Raw genomic sequence first — 22,627 nt, forward strand, 5'->3', positions numbered from 1 at the left:
TCCGGGAGATCAGTCACCCTCCGGGAGATCAGTGTCACCCTCCGGGAGATCAGTGTCCCTCCGGGAGATCAGTCAGCCTCCGGGAGATCAGTGTCACCCTCCGGGAGATCAGTGTCCCTCCGGGAGATCAGTGTCACGCTCCGGGAGATCAGTCACCCTCCGGGAGATCAGTGTCACCCTCCGGGAGATAAGTGTCACCCTCCGGGAGATCAGTGTCCCTCCGGGAGATCAGTCACCCTCCGGGAGATCACCCTCCGGGAGATCAGTGTCACCATCCGGGAGATCAGTGTCACCCTCCGGGAGATCAGTCACCCTCCGGGAGATCAGTGTCACTCTGCGGGAGATCAGTCACCCTCCGGGAGATCAGTGTCCCTCCGGGAGATCATTCACCCTCCGGGAGATCAGTGTCACCCTCCGGGAGATCAGTGTCCCTCCGGGAGATCATTCACCCTCCGGGAGATCAGTGTCACCCTCCGGGAGATCAGTGTCCCTCCGGGAGATCAGTCACCCTCCGGGAGATCAGTCACCGCTCCGGGAGATCAGTCACCCTCCGGGAGATCAGTGTCACCCTCCGGGAGATCAGTGTCACCCTCCGGGAGATTACCCTCCGGGAGATCAGTGTCCCTCCGGGAGATCAGTCACCCTCCGGGAGATCAGTCACCGCTCCGGGAGATCAGTCACCCTCCGGGAGATCAGTGTCACCCTCCGGGAGATCAGTGTCACCCTCCGGGAGATCAGTCACCCTCCGGGAGATCAGTGTCACCCTCCGGGAGATCAGTCACCCTCCGGGAGATCAGTGTCACCCTCCGGGAGATCAGTGTCCCTCCGGGAGATCAGTCAGCCTCCGGGAGATCAGTGTCACCCTCCGGGAGATCAGTGTCCCTCCGGGAGATCAGTGTCATCCTCCGGGAGATCAGTCACCCTCCGGGAGATCAGTGTCACCCTCCGGGAGATCAGCGTCACCCTCCGGGAGATCAGTGTCCCTCCGGGAGATCAGTCACCCTCCGGGAGATCACCCTCCGGGAGATCAGTGTCACCATCCGGGAGATCAGTGTCACCCTCCGGGAGATCAGTCCCCCTCCGGGAGATCAGTGTCACTCTGCGGGAGATCAGTCACCCTCCGGGAGATCAGTGTCCCTCCGGGAGATCAGTGTCACCCTCCGGGAGATCAGTGTCACCCTCCGGGAGATCAGTCACCCTCCGGGAGATCAGTGTCCCTCCGGGAGATCAGTGTCACCCTCCGGGAGATCAGTGTCCCTCCGGGAGATCAGTGTCACCCTCCGGGAGTGATCAGTGTCCCTCCGGGAGATCAGTGTCACCCTCCGGGAGATCAGTCACCCTCCGGGAGATCAGTCACCCTCCGGGAGATCAGTGTCACCCTCCGGAAAGATCAGTGTCACCCTCCGGGAGATCAGTCACCCTCCGGGAGATCAGTGTCACCCTCCGGGAGATCAGTGTCCCTCCGGGAGATCAGTCACCCTCCGGGAGATCAGTGTCACCCTCCGGGAGATCAGTGTCCCTCCGGGAGATCAGTGTCCCTCCGGGAGATCAGTGTCACCCTCCGGAAAGATCAGTGTCACCCTCCGGGAGATCAGTCACCCTCCGGGAGATCAGTGTCACCCTCCGGGAGATCAGTGTCCCTCCGGGAGATCAGTCACCCTCCGGGAGATCAGTGTCCCTCCGGGAGATCAGTGTCACCCTCCGGGAGATCAGTCACCCTCCGGGAGATCAGTGTCACCCTCCGGGAGATCAGTGTCACCCTCCGGGAGATCAGTCACCGTCCGGGAGATCAGTCACCCTCCGGGAGATCAGTGTCCCTCCGGGAGATCAGTGTCCCTCCGGGAGATCAGTGTCACCCTCCGGGAGTGATCAGTGTCCCTCCGGGAGATCAGTGTCACCCTCCGGGAGATCAGTGTCACCCTCCGGGAGATTACCCTCCGGGAGATCAGTGTCACCCTCCGGGAGATCAGTGTCACCCTCCGGGAGATCAGTCACCCTCCGGGAGATCAGTGTCACCCTCCGGGAGATCAGTCACCCTCCGGGAGATCAGTGTCACCCTCCGGGAGATCAGTGTCCCTCCGGGAGATCAGTCAGCCTCCGGGAGATCAGTGTCACCCTCCGGGAGATCAGTGTCCCTCCGGGAGATCAGTGTCACCCTCCGGGAGATCAGTCACCCTCCGGGAGATCAGTGTCACCCTCCGGGAGATCAGTGTCACCCTCCGGGAGATCAGTGTCCCTCCGGGAGATCAGTCACCCTCCGGGAGATCACCCTCCGGGAGATCAGTGTCACCATCCGGGAGATCAGTGTCACCCTCCGGGAGATCAGTCACCCTCCGGGAGATCAGTGTCACTCTGCGAGAGATCAGTCACCCTCCGGGAGATCAGTGTCCCTCCGGGAGATCAGTGTCACCCTCCGGGAGATCAGTGTCACCCTCCGGGAGATCAGTCACCCTCCGGGAGATCAGTGTCCCTCCGGGAGATCAGTGTCACCCTCCGGGAGATCAGTGTCACCCTCCGGGAGTGATCAGTCACCCTCCGGGAGTGATCAGTCACCCTCCGGGAGATCAGTCACCCTCCGGGAGATCAGTGTCACCCTCCGGGAGATCAGTCACCCTCCGGGAGATCAGTCATCCTCCGGGAGATCAGTGTCACCCTCCGGGAGATCAGTGTCACCCTCCGGGAGATCAGTGTCCCTCCGGGAGATCAGTGTCACCCTCCGGGAGATCAGTGTCCCTCCGGGAGTGATCAGTGTCCCTCCGGGAGATCAGTGTCACCCTCCGGGAGATCAGTCACCCTCCGGGAGATCAGTCATCCTCCGGGAGATCAGTGTCACCCTCCGGGAGATCAGTGTCACCCTCCGGGAGATCAGTGTCCCTCCGGGAGATCAGTGTCACCCTCCGGGAGATCAGTGTCCCTCCGGGAGATCAGTGTCCCTCCGGGAGATCAGTGTCCCTCCGGGAGATCAGTGTCACCCTCCGGGAGATCAGTCACCCTCCGGGAGATCAGTGTCCCTCCGGGAGATCAGTGTCACCCTCCGGGAGATCAGTCACCCTCCGGGAGATCAGTGTCACCCTCCGGGAGATCAGTGTCACCCTTCGGGAGATCAGTATCCCTCCGGGAGATCAGTGTCACCCTCCGGGAGATCAGTCACCCTCCGGGAGATCAGTGTCACCCTCCGGGAGATCACCCTCCGGGAGATCAGTCACCCTCCGGGAGATCAGTGTCACCCTCCGGGAGATCAGTCACCCTCCGGGAGATCAGTGTCACCCTCCGGGAGATCAGTCACCCTCCAGGAGATCAGTGTCACCCTCCGGGAGATCAGTCACCCTCCGGGAGATCAGTGTCATCCTACGGGAGATCCCCCTCCGGGAGATCAGTGTCACCCTCCGGGAGATCAGTGTCCCTCCGGGAGATCAGTCACCCTCCGGGAGATCACCCTCCGGGAGATCAGTGTCACCGTCCGGGAGATCAGTGTCCCTCCGGGAGATCAGTGTCCCTCCGGGAGATCAGTCATCCTCCGGGAGATCACCCTCCGGGAGATCAGTGTCACCCTCCGGGAGATCAGTGTCCCTCCGGGAGATCAGTCACCCTCCGGGAGATCACCCTCCGGGAGATCAGTGTCACCCTCCGGGAGATCAGTCACCCTCCGGGAGATCAGTGTCACCCTCCGGGAGATCAGTCACCCTCCGGGAGATCAGTGTCATCCTACGGGAGATCCCCCTCCGGGAGATCAGTGTCACCCTCCGGGAGATCAGTCACCCTCCGGGAGATCAGTCACCCTCCGGGAGATCAGTCATCCTCCGGGAGATCAGTCACCCTCCGGGAGATCAGTGTCACCCTCCGGGAGATCAGTGTCACCCTCCGGGAGATCAGTGTCACCCTCCGGGAGATCAACCTCCGGGAGATCAACCTCCTGGAGATCAGTGTCCCTCCGGGAGATCAGTCACCCTCCGGGAGATCAGTGTCCCTCCAGGAGATCAGTCACCCTCCGGGAGATCAGTCACCCTCCGGGAGATCACACTCCGGGAGATCAGTCACCCTCCGGGAGATCACCCTCCGGGAGATCAGTCACCCTCCGGGAGATCAGTGTCACCCTCCGGGAGATCAGTGTCACCCTCCGGGAGATCACCCTCCGGGAGATCAGTCACCCTCCGGGAGATCAGTGTCACCCTCCGGGAGATCAGTGTCACCCTCCGGGAGGTCACCCTCCGGGAGATCACCCTCCGGGAGATCAATTACCCTCCGGGAGATCACCCTCCGGGAGATCAGTCACCCTCCGGGAGATCAGTGTCACCCTCCGGGAGATCAGTGTCACCCTCCGGGAGATCACCCTCCGGGAGATCAGTGTCACTCTCCGGGAGATCACCCTCCGGGAGATCAGTCACCGCTCCGGGAGATCAGTGTCACCCTCCGGGAGATCACCCTCCGGGAGATCAGTGTCACCCTCCGGGATATCACCCTCCGGGAGATCAGTCAACCTCCGGGAGATCAGTCACCCTCCAGGAGATCAGTGTCACCCTCCGGGTGATCACCCTCCGGGAGATCAGTCAACCTCCGGGAGATCAGTCAACCTCCGGGAGATCACCCTCCGGGAGATCAGTCACCGCTCCGGGAGATCAGTGTCACCCTCCGGGAGATCAGTGTCACCCTCCGGGAGATCACCCTCCGGGAGATCAGTGTCACCCTCCGGGAGATCAGTGTCACCCTCCGGGAGATCACCTTCCGGGAGATCAGTGTCACCCTCCGGGAGATCACCCTCCGGGAGATCAGTCAACCTCCGGGAGATCTGTCAACCTCCGGGAGATCACCCTCCGGGAGATCAGTCACCGCTCCGGGAGTGCGACTCGATCCTGCTGCTCAGGACTGGGAACACGAGCTGCACTTGGCCCCACAACTCCAGCCTCGTGTGTGGGGAACAATACAGTCCCGTAACTGGGATCGTCACCGCAACCGGGATCGTCACCGGGATCGTCACCGGAACCGGGATCGTCACCGCAACCGGGATCGTCACCGGGATCGTCACCGCAACCGGGATCATCAACGGAACCGGGATCGTCACCGGGATCGTCACCGGGATCGTCACCGGAACCGGGATCGTCACCGGGATCGTCACCGGAACCGGGATCGTCACCGGGATCGTCACCGCAACCGGGATCATCAACGGAACCGGGATCGTCACCGGGATCGTCACCGGGATCGTCACCGGAACCGGGATCGTCACCGGGATCGTCACCGGGATCGTCACCGGGATCGTCACCGGAACCGGGATCGTCACCGGAACCGGGATCGTCAACGGAACCGGGATTGTCAACGGAACCGGGATCGTCACCGCAACCGGGATCGTCAACGGAACCGGGATTGTCACCGCAACCGGGATCGTCAACGGAACCGGGATCGTCACCGCAACCATCACCGGAATAATCGTATCGACAACAACTTGCATTTCTATAGCGACTTCAATGTAGTAAAATGTACTGAGGCAAATCATAGAGTGTTATCCAAGTGACATAAGGAGAAATTAGGGCAGGTGATCAAAATCTGGGTCAGAGGTGGGTTTTAAAGAGGGTCTTGAAGGAGGAGAGAGAGGTAGAGAGGTGGAGAGGTTTAGGGAGGGAGTTCCAGAGCTTGGGGCCCAGGCAACAGAAGGCACGGCCATCGATGGTGGAGCGATTATAATCAGGGATGGTCAGGAGGGCAGAATTAGAGGAGCGTAGACATCTTGAGGGGTTGTGTGGCTGGAGGAGATTACAGAGATAGGTAGGGGCGAGGGCCATGGAGGGATTTGTAAACCAGGATGGAGAATTTTGAAATCAAGGTGTTGCTTAACCGAGAGCCAATGTAGGTCAGTGAGCACTGGGGGTGATGGGTGAGCGGGACTGGGTGCGAGTTCGGACACGGGGCAGTGAGCACAGGGGGTGATGGGTGAGTGGGACTCGGTGTGAGTTAGGACACAGGGTCAGCGAGCACAGGGGGTGATGGGTGAGTGGGACTGCGTGTGAGTTAGGACACGGGGCACAGGGGCTGATGGGTGAGTGGGACTGGGTGTGAGTTAGGACACGGGACAGTGAGCACAGGGGGTGATGGGTGAGCGGGACTGGGTGTGAGTTAGGACACGGGACAGTGAGCACAGGGGGTGATGGGTGAGTGGGACTGGGTGTGAGTTAGGACACGGGTCAGTGAACACAGGGGGTGATGGGTGGGTGGGACTGGGTGTGAGTTAGGACACGGGTCAGTGAGCACAGGGGGTGATGGGTGAGTGGGATTGGGTGCAAGTTAGGACACGGGGTACAGGGAGTGATGTGTGAGTGGGACTGGGTGTGAGTTAGGACACGGGGCACAGGGGGTGATGGGTGAGTGGGACTGGGTGTGAGTTCGGACACGGGGTACAGGGGGTGATGGGTGAGTGGGACTGGGTGTGAGTTAGGATACGGGGCACAGGGGGTGATGGGTGAGCGGGACTGGGTGTGTGTTAGGACACGGGGTACAGGGGGTGATGGGTGAGTGGGACTGGGTGTAAGTTAGGACACGGGGCAGTGAGCACAGGGGGTGATGGGTGAGTGGGATTGGGTGCAAGTTAGGACACGGGGTACAGGGAGTGATGTGTGAGTGGGACTGGGTGTGAGTTAGGACACGGGGCACAGGGGGTGATGGGTGAGTGGGACTGGGTGTGAGTTCGGACACGGGGTACAGGGGGTGATGGGTGAGTGGGACTGGGTGTGAGTTAGGATACGGGGCACAGGGGGTGATGGGTGAGCGGGACTGGGTGTGTGTTAGGACACGGGGTACAGGGGGTGATGGGTGAGTGGGACTGGGTGTAAGTTAGGACACGGGGCAGTGAGCACAGGGGGTGATGGGTGAGTGGGACTGGGTGTGAGTTAGGACACGGGGCAGTGAGCACAGGGGGTGATGGGTGAGTGGGACTGGGTGTGAGTTAGGACACGGGGCAGTGAGCACAGGGGGTGATGGGTGAGTGGGACTTGGTGTGAGTTAGGACACGGGGTCAGTGAGCACAGGGGGTGATGGGTGAGTGGGACTGGGTGCGAGTTAGGACACGGGGCAGTGAGCACAGGGGGTGATGGGTGAGTGGGACTGGGTGTGAGTTAGGACACGGGTCAGTGAGCACAGGGGGTGATGGGTGAGTGGGACTGGGTGTGAGTTAGGACACGGGGCAGTGAGCACAGGGGGTGATGGGTGAGTGGGACTGGGTGTGAGTTAGGACACGGGGCAGTGAGCACAGGGGGTGATGGGTGAGTGGGACTGGGTGTGAGTTAGGACACGGGGCAGTGAGCACAGGGGGTGATGGGTGAGCGGGACTGGGTGTGAGTTAGGACACGGGGCACAGGGGGTGATGGGTGAGTGGGACTGGGTGTGAGTTAGGACACGGGGCAGTGAGTACAGGGGGTGATGGGTGAGTGGGACTGGGTGTGAGTTAGGACACGGGGTCAGTGAGCACAGGAGGTGATGGGTGAGTGGGACTGGGTGTGAGTTAGGACACGGGGCAGTGAGCACAGGGGGTGATGGGTGAGTGGGACTGGGTGTGAGTTAGGACACGGGGCAGTGAGCACAGGGGGTGATGGGTGAGTGGGACTGGTTGTGAGTTAGGACACGGGGCAGTGAGCACAGGGGGTGATGGGTGAGTGGGACTGGGTGTGAGTTAGGACACGGGGCAGTGAGCACAGGGGGTGATGGGTGAGTGGGACTGGGTGTGAGTTAGGACACGGGGCACAGGGGGTGATGGGTGAGTGGGACTGGGTGTGAGTTAGGATACGGGGTACAGGGGTTGATGGGTGAGTGGGACTGGGTGTGAGTTAGGATACGGGGTACAGGGGGTGATGGGTGAGTGGGACTGGGTGTGAGTTAGGACACGGGGTACAGAGGGTGATGGGTGAGTGGGACTGGGTGTGAGTTAGGACACAGGGTACAGGGGGTGATGGGTGAGTGGGACTGGGTGTGAGTTAGGACACGGGGCAGTGAGCACAGGGGGCGATGGGTGAGTGGGACTGGGTGTGAGTTAGGACACGGGGCAGTGAGCACAGGGGGTGATGGGTGAGTGGGACTGGGTGTGAGTTAGGATACGGGGTACAAGGGGTGATGGGTGAGTGGGACTGGGGGTGAGTTAGGACACGGGGCAGTGAGCACAGGGGGTGATGGGTGAGTGGGACGGGGTGTGAGTTAGGACACGGGGCAGTGAGCACAGGGGGTGATGGGTGAGTGGGACTGGGTGCGTGTTAGGACACGGGGCAGTGAGCACAGGGGGTGATGGGTGAGTGGGACTGGGTGTGAGTTAGGACACGGGGTACAGGGGGTGATGGGTGAGTGGGACTGGGTGTGAGTTAGGGCACAGGGGGTGATGGGTGAGTGGGACTGAGTGCGAGTTAGGACACGGGGCAGTGAGCACAGGGGGTGATGGGTGAGTGGGACTGGGTGTGAGTTAGGGCACAGGGGGTGATGGGTGAGTGGGACTGGGTGTGAGTTAGGGCACAGGGGGTGATGGGTGAGTGGGACTGAGTGCGAGTTAGGACACGGGGCAGTGAGCACAGGGGGTGATGGGTGAGTGGGACTGGGTGTGAGTTAGGACACGGGGTACAGGGGGTGATGGGTGAGTGGGACTGGGTGTGAGTTAGGACACGGGGTACAGGGGGTGATGGGTGAGTGGGACGGGGTACAGGGGGTGATGGGTGAGTGGGACTGGGTGTGAGTTAGGACACGGCGTACAGGGGGTGATGGGTGAGTGGGACGGGGTGTGAGTTAGGACACAGGGCAGTGAGTACAGGGGGTGATGGGTGAGTGGGACTGGGTGTGAGTTAAGACACGGGGTACAGGGGCTGATGGGTGAGTGGGACTGGGTGTGAGTTAGGACACGGGGTACAGGGGGTGATGGGTGAGTGGGACTGGGTGTGAGTTAGGACACGGGGTACAGGGGGTGATGGGTGAGTGGGACTGGGTGTGAGTTAGGACACGGGGTACAGGGGGTGATGGGTGAGTGGGACTGGGTGTGAGTTAGGACACGGGGTACAGGGGGTGATGGGTGAGTGGGACGGGGTGTGAGTTAGGACACAGGCCGGCCGAGTTTTGGATCACCTCCAGTTTCCGTGGGGTAGAATGTGGGAGGCCGGCCAGGAGAACGTTGCAATAGTCCAGTCTGGAGGTTTTGAAGCAATAAAGAGGGTCCGAGCGGAATGTTGTCCCCGCCCGAGTCTCTCACCTCCACACTGCTCCACATTGCATTCCCTCCTCTGATCTGGCGATCCGGGACATCCTGTCCCACCGTGCTGGGTCCTCGGACTGTCGCACTCCCGCACTCGGTGCTGGAACCCTCCACCACATGGCTCTGAGCAGGGGATCCACGAGCCCCACACACCCCACTCTCCCTGTAACTGACAGGCAGCATGTGGGGCACAGGCCAGCTCACCTCGCACACACGTACTGTACAAAGAGCAAATCACAGAGTCAGGCTGGTCCGCGGGAGGGGGAGGGGCCGGGGGAGGGGGAGGGGCCGGGGGAGGTGCCCGTGTCCCAGGGGAGGGGCCAGGGGAGGGGCCGGGGAGGGGGAGGAGAGGGGAGGGGGAGGGGCCTGTGTCCCGGGGGAGGGGAGGGGGAGGGGCCCGTGTCCCGGGGAGGGGGAGGGGCCGGGGGAGGGGCCCGTGTCCCGGGGGAGGGGCCAGGGGAGGGGCCGGGGAGGGGGAGGGACCCGTGTCCCGGGGGAGGGGGAGGGGAGGGGCCCGTGTCCCGGGGAGGGGGAGGGGCCGGTGCCCCCTGGGGAGGGGCCAGGGTCCTATGGGGGAAGGGGCCGGTGTGCCCCCGGGGGACGGGCCGGTGTCCCAGGGGGGAGGGGCCGGGGGAAGTGGCCGGTGTGTCCCCGGGGGAGGGGCCGGTGTCCCGGGGGGGGAGGGGGAGGGGGAAGGGGCCGGTGTGTCCCCGGGGGAGGGGCCGGTGTCCCGGGGGGGGAGGGGTCGGGGGAAGGGGCCGGTGTCCCCCCGGGGGAAGGGGCCGGTGTGTCCCCGGGGGAGGGGCCGGTGTGTTCCCGGGGGAAGGGGCCGGTGCCCCGGGGGAGGGGCCGGTGTCCTGGGGGGGAGGGGTCGGGAGAGGGACCGGTGCCCTGGGGGAGGGGCCGGTGTGTCCCCGGGGGAGGGGCCGGTGTCCCGGGGGAGGGGCCGGTGTGTCCCGGGGGGAGGGGCCGGTGTCCCGGGGGAGGGGCCGGTGTGTCCCCGGGAGAGGGTCCTGTGTGCCCCCGGGGGACGGGCCGGTGTCCCAGGGGGGAGGGGCCGGTGTCCCCCCGGGGGAAGGGGCCGGTGTGTCCCCGGGGGAGGGGCCGGTGTGTTCCCGGGGGAGGGGCCGGTGTGTTCCCGGGGGAAGGGGCCGGTGCCCCGGGGGAGGGGCCGGTGTCCTGGGGGGGAGGGGTCGGGAGAGGGACCGGTGCCCTGGGGGAGGGGCCGGTGTGTCCCCGGGGGAGGGGCCGGTGTCCCGGGGGAGGGGCCGGTGTGTCCCGGGGGGAGGGGCCGGTGTCCCGGGGGAGGGGCCGGTGTGTCCCCGGGAGAGGGTCCTGTGTGCCCCCGGGGGACGGGCCGGTGTCCCAGGGGGAGGGGCCGGTGTGTCCCGGGGGGAGGGGCCGGTGTCCCGGGGGGAGGGGCCGGTGTCCCGGGGGACGGGCCGGTGTCCCAGGGGGGAGGGGCCGGGGGAATGGGCCGGAGGGTTCGGAGACTGAGTATTGGAGCAGGATCTCACCAGTTGTCACACTCGATCTGCCTGCTCTCTCCTGGCTCTGTGTATATCCAGTCCTCAACGTCTGGGTGAAGCCTCCCGCTGCCGGCCTCACTGGTGCCTGGCAGAAAACGAACGAGGTCCCTCACTTATATTCATCAACAGCAGCACAACTGACCAAACCCAGTGTGTACGGGGTAGACCTGAGCTCTCGGCTCCAGCTTCTGGTGCTCAGCTCAGCCCAAACACTGCACCCTCCCAACCTCACTCCTCCACAATCACAGGCTCAGCATTGTCCCCCAGGCTGGGTCTGAACCCTCAGCACTCAGTGATCCCCTCAGTCCCACTCCCCGCTCTGTGACAGAGTGATCCCCTCAGTCCCACTCCCCGCTCTGTGACAGAGTGATCCCCTCAGTCCCACTCCCCGCTCTGTGACAGAGTGATCCCCTCAGTCCCACTCCCCGCTCTGTGACAGAGTGATCCCCTCAGTCCCACTCCCCGCTCTGTGACAGAGTGATCCCCTCAGTCCCACTCCCCGCTCTGTGACAGAGTGATCCCCTCAGTCCCACTCCCCGCTCTGTGACAGAGTGATCCCCTCAGTCCCACTCCCCGCTCTGTGACAGAGTGATCCCCTCAGTCCCACTCCCCGCTCTGTGACAGAGTGATCCCCTCAGTCCCACTCCCCGCTCTGTGACAGAGTGATCCCCTCAGTCCCACTCCCCGCTCTGTGACAGAGTGATCCCTTCAGTCCCACTCCCCGCTCTGTGACAGAGTGATCCCTTCAGTCCCACTCCCCGCTCTGTGACAGAGTGATCCCCTCAGTCCCACTCCCCGCTCTGTGACAGAGCGATCCCCTCAGTCCCACTCCCCGCTCTGTGACAGAGTGATCCCTTCAGTCCCACTCCCCGCTCTGTGACAGAGTGATCCCCTCAGTCCCACTCCCCGCTCTGTGACAGAGTGATCCCCTCAGTCCCACTCCCCGCTCTGTGACAGAGTGATCCCCTCAGTCCCACTCCCCGCTCTGTGACAGAGTGATCCCCTCAGTCCCACTCCCCGCTCTGTGACAGAGTGATCCCCTCAGTCCCACTCCCTGCTCTGTGACAGAGTGATCCCCTCAGTCCCACTCCCCGCTCTGTGACAGAGAGATCCCCTCAGTCCCACTCCCCGCTCTGTGACAGAGTGATCCCCTCAGTCCCACTCCCCGCTCTGTGACAGAGTGATCCCCTCAGTCCCACTCCCCGCTCTGTGACAGAGTGATCCCCTCAGTCCCACTCCCCGCTCTGTGACAGAGTGATCCCCTCAGTCCCACTCCCCGCTCTGTGACAGAGTGATCCCCTCTATAATACTCGCCCAGCAATGTTCTTCAGTTTGACCCACATGGCCTTGTTTGATGATCCCTCGAACATATCGTCCCTCCTCACTGCTGCAATAGTTTCTTTAATCAATGGTGCCTCCTTCATTGGCCACAATTCCCTGCGAGCTCCATAGCTCCGCTCCGCCGTACCTGGCCAGAAACGTCACCTCGGTGCCCCCAGGAGGGCACTGCACGGAAGGTGAGCACCAGGCCACCACTCTCCTCACACCCATTTGGCTCGGTTAGATTGCGGCCACTTTCAGCGGCCGTGACCTCGTTTCCGGTAACGCCGCCAACATTGCCAGTGAACACGAGTATCTCCCCCCAATGAGTCTACAACATTGTGACCTTGTTGGGGTCAGGATTTGGTGCAGTGACCTTCACTTACCTCGAGACTTACAGCGACACTCGCTCCGGGGAACACAAGACCCATTCTGCAGGAGCAGGCCAGCTGGACAGCCACAGGATGGCCAGCAATCGGGATCAGAATCAGGATCGGGAACCTCATCGTCCAGACAAAGCACATCTGGGGACAGATCGTCACAGGATCGAGGACATCGCCGGCCACAAGGCAATAATAGCTGGTCCCCAACACAATCTGTCAACAAGAGTAACCGGTCACACGCCAGGCTCAGACTGACCCCGAGCCCCACTCCCTGATCCCCCAATCTCCCCCCGAGCCCCCACCTCCTGATCTCCCCAAACTCCCCCCGAGCCCCCCAATCTCCCCCCCGAGCCCCACCCACTGATCTCCCCCAATCTCCCCCCGAGTCCCACCCCCTGATCCCCCCCAATCTCCCCCCGAGCCCCCAATCTCCCCCCCGAGCCTCCAATCTCCCCCCGAGCCCCCAATCTCCCCCCGAGCCCCACCCTCTGATCCCCCCAATCAACCCCCGAGCCCCCACCCCACTCCCTGAACCCCCAATCTCCCCCCGAGCCCCCAATCTCCCCCCGAGCCCCCCAATCTCCCCCCGAGCCCCACCCACTGATCCCCCCCAATCTCCCCCCGAGCCCCCACCCCCTGATCTCCCCAATCTCCCCCCGAGCCCCCAGCCCCTGATCTCCCCAAACTCCCCCCGAGCCCCCCAATCTCCCCCCGAGCCCCACCCACTGATCTCCCCCAATCTCCTCCCGAGTCCCACCCCCTGATCCCCCAATCTCCCCCCGAGCCCCCAATCTCCCCCCCGAGCCCCCACCCCCTGATCTCCCCCCGAGCCCCCAATCTCCCCCCGTGAGCCCCCAATCTCCCCCCGTGAGCCCCCACCCCACTCCCTGATCCCCCAATCTCCTCCCGAGCCCTCAATCTCCCCCCGAGCCCCCACCCCCTGATCCCCCAATCTCCCCCCGAGCCCCCAATCTCCCCCCGAGCCCCCACCCCCTGATCTCCCCAAACTCCCCCCGAGCCCCCCAATCTCCCCCCGAGCCCCACCCACTGATCTCCCCCAATCTCCCCCCGAGCCCCACCCACTGATCTCCCCCAATCTCTCCCCGAGTCCCACCCCCTGATCCCGCAATCTCCCCCCGAGCCCCCAATCTCCCCCCGAGCCACCAATCTCCCCCCTGAGCCCCCACCCCCTGATCCCCTCAATCTCCCCCAAAGCCCCACCCCCTGATCTCCCCCCGAGCCCCCAATCTCCCCCCGAGCCCCCAATCTCCCCCCGAGCCCCCACCCCACTCCCTGATCCCCCAATCGCCCCCCGAGCCCCCAATCTCCCCCCGAGCCCCCAATCTCCCCCCGAGCCCCCACCCCGATCCCCCAATCTCCCCCCGAGCCCCACCCCCTGATCCCCCCAATCTCCCCCCGAGCCCCCAATCTCCACCCGAGCCACACCCCCTGATCCCCCCAATCTCCCCCCGAGCCCCCAATCTCCCCCCGAGCCCCCAATCTCCCCCCGAGCCCCCACTCCCTGATCTCCACAATCTCCCCCCGAGCCCCCAATCTCCCCCCGAGCCCCACCCACTGATCCCCCTAATCTCCCCCGAGCCCCCAATCTCCCCCCGAGCCCCACCCCCTGATCCCCCAATCTCCCCCCGAGCCCCCAATCTCCCCCCGAGCCCCCAATCTCCCCCCGAGCCCCACCCTCTGATCCCCCCAATCTCCCCCCGAGCCCCACCCCCTGATCCCCCAATCTCCCCCCGAGCCCCACCCCCTGATCCCCCCAATCTCCCCCGAGCCCCCAATCTCCCCCCGAGCCCTCACTCCCTGATCCCCCAATCTCCCCCCGAGCCCCCACTCCCTGATCCCCCAATCTCCCCCCGAGCCCCCACTCCCTGATCCCCCAATCTCCCCCCGAGCCCCCACTCCCTGATCCCCCCAATCTCCCCCCCGAGCCCCCACCCCACTCCCTGATCCCCCAATCTCCCCCTGAGCCCCCAATCTCCCCCAGAGCCCCCAATCTCCCCCCGAGCCCCACCCCCTGATCCCTCCAATCTCCCCCCGAGCCCCCAATCTCCCCCGAGCCCCCAATCTCCCCCAGAGCCCCCACCCCACTCCGTGATCCCCCCAATCTCTCCCCCGAGCCCCCAACCCCTGATCCCCCCACCTCCCCCCGAGCCCCAAATCTCCCCCCGAGCGCCCATCCCACTCCCTGATCCCCCAAATCTCCCCCCGAGCCCCCACCCCACTCACTGACCCCCCAATCTCCCCCTGAGCCCCCACCCCCTGATCCCCCCAATCTCCCCCCGAGCCCCCACCCCCTGATCCCCCCAATCACCCTCCGAGCCCCCACCCCCACTCTCTGATTCCACCACCTCCCCCGAACTCACCAATCTCCCCCCAAGCCCCCCACCCCAGGACTCCCAGAGCCACTCCCTCTCGACGGTATACCTCCCGCCTGGGCCGGGGTTAGTGGAGTCCTGATTTGATGCTGAGGGGGTTTCCGGTTTTATCCGTATTGTGTGCCGGGGCTGACCCCGCTCCCCAGAAACACACCCTGCTACCCCGTGTGCTCACAGCACCTGACCCCACCTCAGGCCCACACACTGACCCCATACACTGACCCCGCCTCAGGCCCACACACTGAGACCACACACTGACCCCGCCTCAGGCCCACACACTGACCCCGCCTCAGGCCCACACACTGAGACCACACACTGACCCCGCCTCAGGCCCACACACTGACCCCACACACTGACCCCGCCTCAGGCCCACACACTGAGACCACACACTGACCCCGCCTCAGGCCCACACACTGAGACCACACACTGACCCCACACACTGACCCCGCCTCAGACCCACACACTGAGACCACACACTGACCCCACACACTGACCCTGCCTCAGGCCCACACACTGACCCCGCCTCAGACCCACACACTGAGACCACACACTGACCCTGCCTCAGGCCCACACACTGACCCCGCCTCAGACCCACACACTGAGACCACACACTGACCCCGCCTCAGACCCACACACTGAGACCACACACTGACCCCACACACTGACCCTGCCTCAGGCCCACACACTGACCCCGCCTCAGACCCACACACTGAGACCACACACTGACCCCACACACTGACCCTGCCTCAGGCCCACACACTGACCCCGCCTCAGGCCCACACACTGAGACCACACACTGACCCCACACACTGACCCCGCCTCAGACCCACACACTGACCCCGCCTCAGACCCACACACTGAGACCACACACTGACCCCACACACTGACCCCGCCTCAGACCCACACACTGACCCCGCCTCAGGCCCACACACTGAGACCACACACTGACCCCACACACTGACCCCGCCTCAGACCCACACACTGACCCCGCCTCAGACCCACACACTGAGACCACACACTGACCCCACACACTGACCCTGCCTCAGGCCCACACACTGACCCCGCCTCAGGCCCACACACTGACCCCGCCTCAGGTCCACACACTGACCCCACACACTGACCCCGCCTCAGGCCCACACACTGAGACCACACACTGACCCCACACGCTGACCCCGCCTCAGGCCCACACACTGACCCCGCCTCAGGCCCACACACTGACCCCGCCTCAGGTCCACACACTGACCCCACACACTGACCCCGCCTCAGGCCCACACACTGACCCCGCCTCAGGCCCACACACTGAGACCACACACTGACCCCGCCTCAGGCCCACACACTGACCCCGCCTCAGGCCCACACACTGAGACCACACACTAACCCTGCCTCAGGCCCACACACTGAGACCACACACTGACCCCACACGCTGACCCCGCCTCAGGCCCACACACTGACCCCGCCTCAGGCCCACACACTGAGACCACACACTGACCCCACACACTGACCCCGCCTCAGGCCCACACACTGACCCCGCCTCAGGCCCACACGCTGAGACCACACACTGACCCCGCCTCAGGCCCACATACTGAGACCACACACTGACCCCGCCTCAGGCCCACACACTGAGACCACACACTGACCCCGCCTCAGGTCCACACACTGAGACCATACACTGACCCCGCCTCAGGTCCACACACTGACCCCGCCTCAGGCCCACACACTGAGACCATACACTGACCCTGCCCCAGGCCCACACACTGACCCCGCCTCAGGCCCACACACTGACCCTACCCCAGGCCCACACACTGACCCCACACACTGAGACCACACACTGACCCCGCTTCAGGCCCTCACACTGACCCTGCCTCAGGCCGACACACTGACCCTGCCTCAGGCCCACACACTGACCCCACACACTGAGACCACACACTGACCCCGCCTCAGGCCCACACACTGACCCCACACACTGACCCCGCCTCAGGCCCACACACTGAGACCACACACTGACCCCGCCTCAGGCCCACACACTGAGACCACACACTGACCCCACACACTGACCCCGCCTCAGGCCCACACACTGAGACCACACACTGACCCCACACACTGACCCCGCCTCAGGCCCACACACTGACCCCACACACTGACCCCGCCTCAGGCCCACACACTGAGACCACACACTGACCCCGCCTCAGGCCCACACACTGAGACCACACACTGACCCCACACACTGACCCCGCCTCAGACCCACACACTGAGACCACACACTGACCCCACACACTGACCCTGCCTCAGGCCCACACACTGACCCCGCCTCAGACCCACACACTGAGACCACACACTGACCCCACACACTGACCCTGCCTCAGGCCCACACACTGACCCCGCCTCAGGCCCACACACTGACCCCGCCTCAGACCCACACACTGAGACCACACACTGACCCCACACACTGACCCCGCCTCAGACCCACACACTGACCCCGCCTCAGACCCACACACTGAGACCACACACTGACCCCACACACTGACCCTGCCTCAGGCCCACACACTGACCCCGCCTCAGGCCCACACACTGAGACCACACACTGACCCCACACGCTGACCCCGCCTCAGGCCCACACACTGACCCCGCCTCAGGCCCACACACTGACCCCGCCTCAGGTCCACACACTGACCCCACACGCTGACCCCGCCTCAGGCCCACACACTGACCCCGCCTCAGGCCCACACGCTGACCCCGCCTCAGGTCCACACACTGACCCCACACACTGACCCCGCCTCAGGCCCACACACTGACCCCGCCTCAGGCCCACACGCTGACCCCGCCTCAGGTCCACACACTGACCCCACACACTGACCCCGCCTCAGGCCCACACACTGAGACCACACACTGACCCTGCCTCAGACCCACACACTGACCCCGCCTCAGGCCCACACACTGAGACCACACACTAACCCTGCCTCAGGCCCACACACTGACCCCGCCTCAGGCCCACACACTGAGACCACACACTGACCCCACACGCTGACCCCGCCTCAGGCCCACACACTGACCCCGCCTCAGGCCCACACGCTGAGACCACATACTGACCCCGCCTCAGGCCCACATACTGAGACCACACACTGACCCCGCCTCAGGCCCACACACTGAGACCACACACTGACCCCGCCTCAGGTCCACACACTGAGACCAGACACTGACCCTGCCCCAGGCCCACACACTGACCCCGCCTCAGGCCCACACACTGACCCTACCCCAGGCCCACACACTGACCCCACACACTGAGACCACACACTGACCCCGCTTCAGGCCCTCACACTGACCCTGCCTCAGGCCCACACACTGACCCTGCCTCAGGCCCACACACTGACCCTGCCTCAGGCCCACACACTGACCCCACACACTGACCCTGCCTCAGGCCCACACACTGACCCCACACACTGACCCTGCCCCAGGCCCACACACTGACCCTGCCCCAGGCCCACACACTGAGACCACACACTGATCCCACACACTGACCCCACACACTGACCACACACTGAGACCACACACTGAGACCACACACTGAGACCACACACTGAGACCACACACTGACCCCACACACTGACCCCACACACTGAGACCACACACTGACCCCACACACTGACCCCACACACTGACCCCACACACTGACCCCACACACTGAGACCACACACTGAGACCACACACTGAGACCACACACTGACCCCACACACTGACCCCACACACTGACCCCACACACTGACCCCACACACTGAGACCACACACTGAGACCACACACTGACCCCACACACTGAGACCACACACTGACCCCACACACTGAGACCACACACTGAGACCACACACTGAGACCACACACTGAGACCACACGCTGAGACCACACACTGACCCCACACACTGACCCCACACACTGACCCCACACACTGACCCCACACACTGACCCCACACACTGAGACCACACACTGAGCCCACACATTGAGACCACACACTGACCCCACACACTGAGACCACACACTGAGACCACACACTGAGACCACACACTGACCCCACACACTGAGACCACACACTGAGACCACACACTGAGACCACACACTGAGACCACACACTGAGACCACACACTGAGACCACACACTGACCCCACACACTGAGACCACACACTGACCCCACACACTGAGACCACACACTGAGCCCACACACTGACCCCACACACTGAGACCACACACTGAGACCACACACTGAGACCACACACTGACCCCACACACTGAGACCACACACTGAGACCACACAATCAGACCACACAATCAGACCATACACTGACCCCACACACTGAGACCACACACTGCGACCACACAGTGAGACCACACACTGAGACCACACACTGAGACCATACACTGAACCCACACACTGAGACCACACACTGACCCCACACACTGAGACCACACACTGAGACCACACACTGAGACCACACACTGAGACCACACACTGAGACCACACACTGAGACCACACATTGAGACCACACACTGAGACCACACACTGAGACCACACACTGAGACCACACACTGACCCTGCCCCAGGCCCACACACTGAGACCATACACTGACCCCACACACTGAGACCACACACTGACCCCACACAGACCCCACGCACTGAGACCACACACTGAGACCACACACTGACCCCACACACTGAGACCACACACTGACCCTGCCCCAGGCCCACACACTGAGACCATACACTGACCCCACACACTGAGACCACACACTGACCCCACACACTGACCCCACACACTGAGACCACACACTGAGACCACACACTGAGACCACACACTGACCCCACACACTGAGACCACACATTGAGACCACACTGAGACCACACACTGAGACCACACACTGAGACCACACAATCAGACCATACACTGACCCCACACAGAGACCACACACTGAGACCACACACTGAGACCACACACTGAGACCACACACTGACCCCACACACTGAGACCACACACTGAGACCACACACAGAGACCACACACAGAGACCACACACTGACCCCACACACTGAGACCACACACTGAGACCACACACTGAGACCACACACTGAGACCACACACTGTGACCACACACTAAGACCACACACTGAGACCACACACTGAGACCACACACTGACCCCACACACTGACTCCACACACTGACCCCACACACTGAGACCACACACTGACCCCACACATTGAGACCACACACTGAGACCACACACTGACCACACACTGAGACCACACACGGAGACACCACACACTGAGACCACACACTGAGACCACACACTGAGACCACACAATCAGACCATACACTGACCCCACACACTGAGACCACACACTGAGACCACACACTGAGACCACACACTGAGACCACACACTGAGACCACACAATCAGACCATACACTGACCCCACACAGAGACCACACACTGAGACCACACACTGAGACCACACACTGAGACCACACACTGACCCCACACACTGAGACCACACACTGAGACCACACACTGAGACCACACACTGAGACCACACACTGACCCCACACACTGAGACCACACACTGAGACCACACACTGAGACCACACACTGAGACCACACACTGAGACCACACAATCAGACCATACACTGACCCCACACAGAGACCACACACTGAGACCACACACTGAGACCACACACTGAGACCACACACTGAGACCACACACTGAGACCACACACTGAGACCACACACTGAGACCACACACTGAGACCACACACTGACCCCACACACTGACCCCACACACTGACCCCACACACTGACCCCACACATTGAGACCACACACTGACCCCACACACTGAGACCACACACTGAGACCACACACTGACCCCACACACTGAGACCACACACTGAGACCACACACTGACCCCACACACTGAGACCACACACTGAGACCACACACTGACCCCACACACTGAGACCACACACTGTCCCCACACACTGACCCCACACACTGAGACCACACACTGAGCCCACACACTGAGCCCACACACTGACCCCACACACTGAGACCACACACTGAGACCACACAATCAGACCACACACGGACCCCACACATTGAGACCACACACTGAGACCACACACTGAGACCACACACTGAGACCACACACTGAGACCACACACTGAGACCACACACTGACCCCACACTGAGACCACACACTGAGACCACACACTGAGACCACACACTGACCCCACACACTGACCCCACACACTGAGACCACACAATCAGACCATACACTGACCCCACACACTGAGACCACACACTGAGACCACACAGTGAGACCACACACTGAGACCACACACTGAGACCATACACTGAACCCACACACTGAGACCACACACTGACCCCACACACTGAGACCACACACTGAGACCACACACTGAGACCACACACTGAGACCACACACTGAGACCACACACTGACCCCACACACTGAGACCACACACTGAGACCACACAGTGAGACCACACACTGAGACCACACACACTGACCACACACTGAGACCACACACTGAGCCCACACACTGAGCCCACACACTGAGCCCACACACTGAGCCCACACACTGACCCCACACACTGAGACCACACACTGAGACCACACACTGAGACCACACACTGAGACCACACACTGAGACCACACACTGACCCCACACACTGAGACCACACACTGAGACCACACACTGAGACCACACACTGAGACCACACGCTGAGACCACACGCTGAGACCACACGCTGACCCCACACACTGACCCCACACACTGACCCCACACACTGACCCCACACACTGAGACCACACACTGAGCCCACACATTGAGACCACACACTGACCCCACACACTGAGACCACACACTGAGACCACACACTGAGACCACACACTGACCCCACACACTGAGACCACACACTGAGACCACACACTGAGACCACACACTGAGACCACACACTGAGACCACACACTGAGACCACACACTGACCCCACACACTGAGACCACACACTGACCCCACACACTGAGACCACACACTGAGCCCACACACTGACCCCACACACTGAGACCACACACTGAGACCACACACTGAGACCACACACTGACCCCACACACTGAGACCACACACTGAGACCACACAATCAGACCACACAATCAGACCATACACTGACCCCACACACTGAGACCACACACTGCGACCACACAGTGAGACCACACACTGAGACCACACACTGAGACCATACACTGAACCCACACACTGAGACCACACACTGACCCCACACACTGAGACCACACACTGAGACCACACACTGAGACCACACACTGAGACCACACACTGAGACCACACATTGAGACCACACACTGAGACCACACACTGAGACCACACACTGAGACCACACACTGACCCTGCCCCAGGCCCACACACTGAGACCATACACTGACCCCACACACTGAGACCACACACTGACCCCACACAGACCCCACGCACTGAGACCACACACTGAGACCACACACTGACCCCACACACTGAGACCACACACTGACCCTGCCCCAGGCCCACACACTGAGACCATACACTGACCCCACACACTGAGACCACACACTGACCCCACACACTGACCCCACACACTGAGACCACACACTGAGACCACACACTGAGACCACACACTGACCCCACACACTGAGACCACACATTGAGACCACACTGAGACCACACACTGAGACCACACACTGAGA

The 22,627-nt window shown here is 62.7% G+C and overlaps 1 protein-coding gene across 1 annotated transcript in view; it reads right to left on the minus strand.

Annotated features, from left to right (window-relative positions):
* Positions 1-10,721: 10,721 nt before the first annotated feature.
* Positions 10,722-22,627, minus strand: part of LOC139257599 (SCO-spondin-like) — an 89,362-nt gene continuing 77,456 nt past the window's right edge. The window contains exons 10-11 of the mRNA XM_070874538.1: positions 12,444-12,653; positions 10,722-10,822 (exon numbers count right to left, since the gene is read on the minus strand). Coding sequence (XP_070730639.1) covers positions 10,722-10,822; positions 12,444-12,653 — 311 coding nt within the window. The remainder of the gene's footprint in view (positions 10,823-12,443; positions 12,654-22,627) is intronic.

Source organism: Pristiophorus japonicus, unplaced genomic scaffold, assembly GCF_044704955.1.
Source record: "Pristiophorus japonicus isolate sPriJap1 unplaced genomic scaffold, sPriJap1.hap1 HAP1_SCAFFOLD_879, whole genome shotgun sequence".
Classification (NCBI taxonomy): Eukaryota; Metazoa; Chordata; class Chondrichthyes; family Pristiophoridae; genus Pristiophorus; species Pristiophorus japonicus.